At 41.0% G+C, this 10719-nt stretch overlaps 1 protein-coding gene across 1 annotated transcript in view; it reads right to left on the bottom strand.

Moving 5' to 3' along the window:
- Positions 1-5035: 5035 nt before the first annotated feature.
- The window catches only part of MGAT4A (alpha-1,3-mannosyl-glycoprotein 4-beta-N-acetylglucosaminyltransferase A), a 120305-nt gene continuing 114621 nt past the window's right edge, over positions 5036-10719 (bottom strand). The window contains exons 13-16 of the mRNA XM_089693452.1: positions 10169-10247; positions 9050-9116; positions 7085-7197; positions 5036-6998 (exon numbers count right to left, since the gene is read on the bottom strand). Coding sequence (XP_089549578.1) covers positions 6969-6998; positions 7085-7197; positions 9050-9116; positions 10169-10247 — 289 coding nt within the window. The 3' untranslated portion in view covers positions 5036-6968. The remainder of the gene's footprint in view (positions 6999-7084; positions 7198-9049; positions 9117-10168; positions 10248-10719) is intronic.

Raw genomic sequence — 10719 nt, 5'->3', positions numbered from 1 at the left:
CTTATTTCTTCTCTGCAGCCTGCTATAAATAAATAATAACTTGATAATGATCTTTCCACAATTTCCATACATGATTTTACCATAAAACCAGGTGATCTAGAATCGACCTATAACATAAGGAATTAGGCATTGTGCAAAATGGAACTGGTTTTGGTTCTGGTTCATATATCACACATCAATGTGTTTACATACAGATGAAAAAAATGTTCACAGTGCATTGCAGTCTATCGCTGAATATGTAATTGCTTAAAGCGGTAGTAAACTGCCTGAAAAAAAACCCCAAAATAATGGGCCAACTGCAGGTTTAGGTCATAATGTACTAGTACGCACTGCAGTATGAATGGCTGAAGCCAAGATGACGTCATGCGGGGGAGCCCTCGGCTTCAGCACTGAGCTCTGAAGGTCCAGCACATTGTGCCATCCCTTCAGAGCGTATGCACCAGTGACATCACCGGCTGCAGGCTGTGTGAATATCTCCTAAACGGTGGATGTTTAGGAGATATTCACTGTAGGTGCAACTTACAAAGTGGACTTTACTTCCACTTTAATTAAAACTGCAGCGTGCTATAAGGCCACATGTCTATCATTAATTACATGCAGTCTGCATTGGGGGACTGTTTTTATCTGTAGGCGATCATATAGTGCCTGGGTAAGGCCAATCGTTTTCCTTTCTTATCGAAGTTGTAAAGTACTGTAAGTGCCCAGTCACACCGGTGTGATGTCAGGTTCAATTTGTGAATTGAAATCACACCTGAAATTCCATCTAATGAATGTGAATGTCAGTGTCTTAACATATATGATTTGCTGCAGTGCGATTTCTACAGTAGTTCTTGCATTAATTTTTCTGCAGTTTTGTTGCGTTTTTACATACATAGAATATAATGGAAATCGCACAGCAAACTGTAAAAAATCTTCACAAGTAGCTGTAATCGCACTGAAATTGCACACAAATTGCGCGATTTTAAATCACAGCAGTGTGACCGGTGACTTAAGGTTCAAACAACCTCTATAGCTTGATTTTGCTTGATGACATACATTATAGCCATCATAAGGGTGCATGCAACAGGCTGTTAGAACATTGCTACCTATGGAAGGCTATCATTTTATGTGCAAAACCCGATGCCATATGAATCTTGGCTCCAACACTGCCAAGATCCAATTTCTGTCCCACCTCCATGTGCACTAGCAAAAAGTACCTGTTTAGCGACCCGCACAACTGGAGCTTGGTAAATGTACAGTGGTAGAAAGCATCTGTATAGGAACCAGCAGCCTACATGGTAGAAAGTATCTCTAGACACCATCAGCCTTGATGTTTGCGCTAGCAGTAAGTATCTCTTATGGGAACAGCAGCCTTTGAGCTTGGTATACATACACAGGCAGAAAGCATCTCTATAGAGATCAGCAGGCTTGAAGCTTGGTACATATGCACTGGTGGAAAGCATCTCTATAGAGACCAGTAGTCTTAGAACGTGGTATAGGTACACTTACACAAATCATCTCTAGAAAGTCCAGCAGCTTTGAAGCATAGTACATATGTACTGGCATCTCTATAAAGACCAGCAGCCGTGGAGCTTGGCATGTGTACACTGGCAGAAGTCATCTACACAGATACCAGCGGCCTTGGAGCTTAGTCTATATACACTGGCAGAAAACAGCTATATAGACACCAGCAACCTTGGAACTTAGTATGTATGTATATATGTGTATATATGTGTATATATATATATATATATATGTGTGTATATATATATATATATACACATATACACACACACATATATATATATATATATACACACACACACACACACACACACACACACAGTTAGGTCCATATATATTTGGACACAGACACAATTTTAGTTTTTTTCAGTTATTTACCAAACCATATTCAAGCTATAGTTACAGTGGGGCAAAAAAGTATTTACTCAGCCACCAATTGTGCAAGTTCTCCCACTTAAAAAGATGACAGGGGCCTGCAATTGGCATCATAGGTAGACCTCAACTATGAGAGACAAAATGAGAAAAAAAATCCAGACAATCACATTGGCTGATTTGGAAAGAATTTATTTGCAAATTATGGTGGAAAATAAGTATTTGGTCACCTACAAACAAGCAAGATTGCTGGCTCTCACAGACCTGTACCTTCTTCTTTAAGAGGCTCCTCTGTCCTGCACTCATTACCTGTATCAATGGCACCTGTTTGAACTTGTTATCAGTATAAAAGACACCTGTCCACAACCTCAAACAGTCACACTCCAAACCCCACTATGGCAAAGACCAAAGAGCTGTCGAAGGACACCAGAAACAAAATTGTAGACCTGCACCAGGCTGGGAAGACTGAATCTGCAATAGGCAAGCAGCTTGGTGTGAACAAATCAACTGTGGGAGCAATAATTAGAAAATGGAAGACATACAAGACCACTGATAATCTCCCTCGATCTGGGGCACCAAGCTAGATCTCACCCCGTGGGGTCAAAATGATCACAAGAACGGTGAGCAAAAATCCCAGGACCACACGGGGGGACCTAGTGAATGACCTGCAGAGAGCTGGGACCAACGTAACAAAGGCTACCATCAGTAACACACTACGCCGCCAGGGACTCAGATCCTGCAGTGCCAGACGTGTCCCCCTGCTTAAGCCAGTACATGTCCGGGCCCGTCTGAAGTTTGCTAGAGAGCATTTGGATGATCCAGAAGAGGATTGGGAGAATGTCATATGGTCAGATGAAACCAAAATAGAACTGTTTGGTAGAAACACAACTCGTCGTGTTTGGAGGAGAGAGAATGCTGAGTTGCATCCAAAGAACACCATACCTACTGTGAAGCATGGGGGTGGCAACATCATGCTTTGGGGCTGTTTCTCCGCAAAGGGACCAGGACGACTGATCCATGTACAGGACAGAATGAATGGGGCCATGTATCGTGAGATTTTGAGTGCAAACCTCCTTCCATCAGCAAGGGAATTGAAGAGGAAACGTGGCTGGGTCTTCCAACATGACAATGATCCCAAACATACCGCCCGGGCAACGAAGGAGTGGCTTTGTAAGAAGCATTTCAAGGTCCTGGAGTGGCCTAGTCAGTCTCCAGATCTCAACCCCATAGAAAACCTTTGGAGGGAGTTGAAAGTCTGTGTTGCCCAGCGACAGCCCCAAAACATCACTGCTCTAGAGGAGATCTGCATGGAGGAATGGGCCAACATACCAGCAACAGTGTGTGCCAACCTTGTGAAGACTTACAGGAAACGTTTGACCTCTGTCATTGTCAACAAAGGATATATAACAAAGTATTGAGATGGACTTTTGATATTGACCAAATACTTATTTTCCACCATGATTTGCAAATAAATTCTTTCCAAATCAGCCAATGTAATTGTCTGGATTTTTTTCCCTCATTTTATCTCTTATAGTTGAGGCCTAGTGAAGTGAAACAGGCCATTGTAAGGCTTCAAAAACTAAACAAATCCATCAGAGAGATAGCAGCAACATTAGGAGTGGCCAAATCAAGTTTGGTACATTCTGTGGAAAGAAGAATGCACTGGTGAGCTCAGCAACATAAAAAGGCATGGATGTCCACGGAAGACAACAGTGGTGGATGATCACAGGATCCTCTCTATGGTAAAGAAAAACCCATTCACAACATCCAGACAAGTGGAGGACACTCTACGGGAGGTGGGGGTATCATTGTAAAAGTCTACAATCAAGAGAATACTTTATGAGAGCAAAAAAGCCAGACCAGTTCTGGAAAAGCATTCTTTGGAAGGATAAATCTGTACCAAAATGACGGGAAGAAAAAAGTGTGGAGAAGGCTTAGAACAGCTCATGATCCAAAGCACACAATGTCATCTGTAAAACATGGAGGCAGTCTGATGGCATGGGCATGCATGGCTTTCAGTGGCACTGAGTCATTGGTGTTTATTGATGATGTGACAGAAGACAGAAGCAGCCGGATGAATTCTGCAGTTTAGAGATATACTGTCAGCCCAGATTCAGCCAAATGCAGCAAAGTTGATTGGACGATGCTTCACAGTGCAGATGGACAATGATCCAAAACACACTGCAAAACCAACCCAGGAGCTTTTGAAGGAAAAGAAGTGGAATATTCTGCAATGGCCGAGTCAATTACCTGATCTCAACCCAATTGAGCATGCATTTCACTTGCTGAAGGCAAAACTAAAGGCAGAAAGACCCACAAACAAAGAACAACTGAAGATAGCTGTAGTTAGAGTCTGGCAAAGCATCACAAAGGAGGAAACCCAGTCTTTGGTAATATCTATGGGTTCCAGACTTTAGGCAGCCATTGCCAGTAAAGGATTCTCAACAAAATATTACAAATGAACATTTTATTTATGATTATACTCAATTGCCCAATTACTTTTGGTTCCCTGAAAAAGTGGGGATGGCTATTCTTAAGAGCTGTAATTCCTAAACCCTTCCTCTAATTTGGATGTACATACCCTCAAATTAAACCTGAGAGTATGCACATTCAGCCCATATCCATTATATAACTATAGCTTGAATATTTTTTGGTAAATATCTGAACAAAAACTAAAATTGTGCCTGTGTCCAAATATATATGGACCGAACTGTATATATATATACACACACACACAATGGCAGAAAGCATCTTAATAGAGACCAGCAGCCTTGGTACACTGGAAAAAAGGACCTCAATAGAGTCCAGCAGCATTGAAGCTTTCTACATGTGCACTGATCAAAAGCTTATTTATACAGACCAGCAGCCTTGGAGCTTGCTACATGTAAACTGACAGAAAACATCTTTAAAGTGGCCAACAACCTTGCAGCGTGCTACATGTACATTGACAGAAAGCATCTTTATACAGACCAGCAGCCTTGGAGCTTGCTATATGTATACTTACAGAAAGCATCATTATACAGACCAGAAGCCTTGAAGCTTGCTACATGTGCATTGAGAGAAAGCATCTTTATACAGACCAGCAGCACTGAAGCTTGCTACATGTGCATTGAGAGAAAGCATCTTTATACAGACCAGCGGAACTGAAGCTTGCTACATGTGCATTGAGAGAAAGCATCTTTATACAGACCAGCAGCACTGAAGCTTGCTACATGTGCATTGAGAGAAAGCATCTTTATACAGACCAGCGGAACTGAAGCTTGCTACATGTGCATTGAGAGAAAGCATCTTTATACAGACCAGCAGCACTGAAGCTTGCTACATGTGCATTGAGAGAAAGCATCTTTATACAGACCAACAGCACTGAAGCTTGCTACATGTGCATTCAGAGAAAGCATCTTTATACAGACAAGCAGCACTGAAGCATCCTACATGTACACTGACAGAAAGCATTAATATAGAGACCAGCAGCCTTGAAGCTTTCTACATGTGCATTAAAAGAAAGTATCTTTATACAGCAGCAGCATCAGAGCTTGCTATATGTATACTGACATAAAGCATTTCTGTAGAGACAAGCAGCCTTGCAGCTTGGTACATGTGCACTAGCAGAAAGCATGTCTATTGGGACCACCAGCTTCAGAGCTTTATGCATGTGCAATGGCAAAACGTATCTCAATAGAGACCATCACCCTCAGAGCTTGGTGCGTGTGTAATGGCAATAACCAAGAGAGACCATCAGCCTTGGATCTTGCTAAATGTGTACAGGCAGAACATTACTTCTTCAGCTCCATTTCTTATTTTAGCAGAAGAACCATAATTTAGCCTGCTATTACAGTGATTTCCATACACTTTTTTAAGGTAAGCAAATGGTTTACTAATTTTTATGGTACTGTGACAAGACAATGGCTTGGGATAAAAAAGTTAGTTCTGATCTAATACTGCTAGAAAGTAATCCAGGTCCATTTACCATTAGAACTATGCTTGGGTGTTGATTTGTTTTTTCCCAAAATAAAAATACACATAATAAATGAGTAGCATCAGTGGGCGTTAAAAAGATGACTGCAAAGGACATGTTTTTTTCCCTATAGAATCAATGCTTACACCATATATACAAACTGATGTGACAACGAAATACATAAGAAATCTATAATTAATTAAAACATTTTACAGCACACAAATATGTTCTCTTAAATATATTAGCTGACTGTGTGTATATATTTATATAACTTTACAGAATTATTTCCCTGATTATCTACAAAATACAAATTAGTAAAACAAAAAATAGACTTTTTTTCCATTACATCCCACACAATGCATCTTAGATGTTTTAGCTGTGATATGTCTAGAGCACATCTTGCTAATTAATTCAGTAATTATTTATAATATACTACACCTGCTTAATGCCATGAGAGTGTATTGCAGGTTAAGGCGACCTGTGGCCTGTCAGCTGTGGCCTTTGGCTGACAAAGCATGCTGGGAAATATTAATATGCCACAGCTGGAGGTCCCCAGATTACCTAGTGATTGACTGTGTCAGAGAGAAGACCCTCCACCTACACCAGTGACATTACATGAATGGACAAGTCAATGCTGCCTCTGTCAGCACACTGACATTATATCACACATATACTAAGACGTATTTGTCAAAAGTTGACTACAGCAACCAATCAGATTTACCCATTTATTCTCTCATACCTCACTGAGAAAACAAAAGAGCAATCACATTGGTTATATGAGCAACACAGACAGTCTATCCTTTAGATAGACACAATGATAAACGAGGCCTACTGCATACCAATGGAATGTATATAAACTGTAAGTGATTTAATGACAATTAAAGAGCGTTGTGGTGAAGATTATGGTTGCTTCTTGTAGGTAAATGTGTTGGGTTGATTTTTTTTTTTTTTTTTTTACACGAAATGGATAGATACAATCTCTCAGCTACAGCAGGTTCCACAGAGGTAGAGTTGAAAAGAAACACACAAGAATGGAATTAAGGTGCATGCACGTGTCTCTATCAGGCAGTGACGATGAAGAGGTGGGAGGCCACCCATGACACTTCTTTGAATAAAGTCCTCTTCTCACACACAAGCATCAGTCAGTCTGAATCTTCTTTATGTGGATCTAGTAGAAACAAAGAACAAAGCCATCAAACACAAGCAAATAGCAGCAGCTTTACAGTAAGTGGTAAGTTTCATCTTGCCACTGACCTCATTGAGAATGATCCATACAGCTGAATTCTGTAGGACTGAAAGTCGGAATGCTGCAATTGGGTTCAGACTGGGATCTACTGGTCCTTCTGCAACGCCATCTTCAAATTTACCTAGTAGTTACAGCAAACAGTGAGAAAAATAGGTCTTGACATTTACTCAAAACTTTACAAAATAATTCTACCACATATTAAAGTATATCTAAAGACAATGATTCATTTGTAAAACCTTTGTCTATTTGTTTGTTATCTGTGTCCCATTGGGCAGATTCCCTTCACTTCCTGTCCTGCAGACTCAAAAGGAAATATGGGGAAATATCTACAAAGTGAGGTAAAATGCCCTCTTAAGCAGGCCATAGCCAAGTAGAACACTGAACAAATATTCTTGGTCATTCGTTTTTTGCATCATTAGTGTACCAGCTTTGTGTCGCAATCGAAAGTGCCTGATCCAATGTGCTGGATTTTGTTTAGAAAAACAGAACAAATGATAGCACAATCATATGCGCCATTTTCACTGAGCTCGTGGACAGTCTGAGGTGCAACCTGTTGACGACGGATGGACTGAAACATGATATCCCAAATGTGTTTTATTGGATTTAGGTCAGGCGAGTGTTCAATAGTATCAATTCCTTCATCCTCCAGAAATTGCCTGCATACTCTCGCCACATGAGGCCAGGCATTGTCGTGCACCAGGAGGAACCCAGGACCCACTGCACCAGCGTAGGGTCTGACAATGGGTGCAAGGATTTCATCCCGATACCTAATGGCAGTCAGGGTGCCATTGTCTAGCCTGTAGAGATCTGTGTATCCCTCTATGGATATGTCTGCCCAAACCATCACTGACCCACCACCAAAAGGGTCATGCTGAACGATGTTACAAGCAGCATAATGTTCTCCACGGCATCTCCAGACCCTTTCACGTCTGTCACATGTGCTCAGAGTGAACCTGCTCTCATCTGTGAAAAGCACAGGGCAACAGTGGCGGACGTGCCATTTCTGGTGTTCAATGGCAAATGCCAATCAAGCTCTGTGGTGCTGGGCAGTGAGTACAGGGCCCACTAGAGGACATCGGGCCCTCAAGCCACCATCACAAAGTCTGTTTCTGATTGTTTGGTCAGAGACATTCACACCAGTGGCTTGCTGGAGGTCATTTTATAGGGCTCTGGCGGTGGTCATCCTGTTCCTCCTTGCACAAAGGAGCAAATACTGGTCCTGCTGATGGGTAAAAGACTCTCTGTAGCCCTGTCCAGGTCTCCTAGAGAAACTGCCTGTCTCCTGGAATCTTCTCCATGCTCTTATGACTGTGCTGAGAGACACAGCAAACCTTCTGGCAATGGCATGTATTGATGTGCCATCCTGGAGGAGTTGGACTGCCTGTGCAACCTCTGTAGGGTCCAGGTATCGCCTCATGCTACCAGTAGTGATACTGACCTTAGCCAAATGCAAAACTAGTGAAAAACAATCTGCAAAGATAAGTAGGGAAAAAATGTCAGTGGCCTCCAGCTGTAAAACCATTCCTGTTTTGGGGGTCGTCTCATTGTTGCCCATCTAGTGCACCTGTTAATTTAATTAACACCAAAGCAGCTGAAACTGTTTAACAACCCCCTCTGCTACTTAACTAACCAGATCAATATCCCAGGAGTTTAATTGACTTGATGCTCTTATTAAAAAGTGTTCCTTTAATTTTTTGGAGCAGTGTATATGACCATTCAGTTGTGCTTGGAGCATAGTTTCCAAACCTAAGCAAGTTTCCCATGACCACTGTTTTTATGATGTACTTGTCAAGACCTACCTGCTATTTTGTGACAGGCTGTATTTAATAGCAGCAGCCACATCCAAAAAACGTGAGTTAAGCTGGCCATACACAGTTTGGCCAGGGGGCTGGGAATGTGGATTGCAGCATTTTTTATTCTTTCTAACAACAGAATTCTGGTCAGTGCATGCTGCAGTGTATAACAGAACTCACCTACTCTGAGGAATCCATCTGACAGAAGCTTGTCTTTGGCATTCTTTCTTATATCCAAAATTTCCTTCTAAAAACAAAGCACAAGCATCCATTAATTTAACCACTTGATTACTGTTGAACTATCATTTAGTTACCGAGACACCTTTTTCAGTCTTAAGACAGACCTAATGTAAATAAAATTAATCCTCTGCTCCCATGAAAAAACAAAGTCGGAGTACAGAAACGTTTACTCATTTGGTAGAGCAGGCCTCCTTCATGTTCACTGGCCACTAAATTTCTGACATTTCCCATTCATTGCATACAGCAGGCTTTGGGTGTGCTAGAGGCACATGTTGGCTTCCTCTAGCTGAGTAGAGGCAATGCTTCACTTTAGGTCCACTTTAACCCCTTTATGCCCCAGTACCAAGTATGTGCAGCAACAAAAAAGGTGAGCTTTAACACCCACATGCTGCACATGTGTGTCACTGGGTGAACAAATGTTTATATGCTGGGAGCTCACTGAGCATTTCTAGCACAAAGACTGAGCTGCTGAAGACAGCTCTTGGTCCCGACTAAAGATCGGCAGCCAGTGGGACCAGCTTCCGATCATGTGAACACTGTGACAGCCAATCACAGTGGTCACATGATCGCCGATCCTACCTACCCCTCTGAGCTTTTAGAACTTTTACAAGGGACGCCAGGGTGAGCAAAAGGGGTTAAAGTGGCTGTAAACCTTAGACATGAAAATATGAAAAAGAACACCTCCTTTTATACTGTGTAAATGTTTGTTTATTAAAAATCTTACAAACAAACAACATAATAAAACATATTTACGTATATACAGAATCAATACTATATAAATAAATAAACAAAATAAGCTTACTTCAGCATAGAAAACAGGAAACAACTTTTTTTCCGAGAAATATTATACTGTGTCCTTGCCTCCAAAGCCCTTAGTGTGATTTATCCCTGCTACCTGGCCCAATGTACAGTAACTACGCAATAAAAATCATACCTAAACATCAGCTTTAAAAAACAAACCAAAAAAAAAAAACAAAAACAGTGTGTGGCCAACATAATTTGCACCTAATAATTTACTACCTAATGCCCACAGCCAGCTGTACCTTATTAACATATTACCTGGTAAGGTAGCACTTCCACTGTTGTGTTTATCAGCAAGTCTCCAGGGTGTTCAGGATTACCACTTCGAAAGAGATACCTACATTGAAAAAATAAAATAAAAAAGGAACAGTCTGGAAATACCAAAAGTAGATAAATGCAAACCTGTCTAATTAATGTACCAGACTTTTAAATACATTTAGCCATTTTGTATTTACTTGCTGCAAACAACCACTTGTACAAGCTGCACTAATGCATATTTACTAGCACATATTTTTTGTAAACTGTAGTATAGGTAGGTCTTCACTACAAAAGGAGTGCACATTTGTGGATGAATTGCTAGACAAGACTATGTAGTGACAACTGAAATAACTAACATGGTGTTTTAGTAGTGTACGTGATTGGGGCTTGAGGGTAACAGAAAAGTAAAAAAAAAAAAAAAATGTATATATATATATATATATATAGGGCAGCACAGTGGCTAAATGGTTAGCACTTCCACCTGTCAGTACTAGGGTCGTTGGTTCGAATCCCAACCACCTGCCTGGAGTTTGCATGTTCTCCCTGTGTGG

The sequence above is a fragment of the Staurois parvus genome, unplaced genomic scaffold, assembly GCF_062004578.1.
Source record: "Staurois parvus isolate SC_StPar_1 unplaced genomic scaffold, SC_StPar_1.0 ptg000634l, whole genome shotgun sequence".
NCBI lineage: Eukaryota > Metazoa > Chordata > Amphibia > Anura > Ranidae > Staurois > Staurois parvus.
Note: the sequence above shows the minus strand (reverse complement) of the source record. Positions and strands in the feature narration are given on the sequence as shown.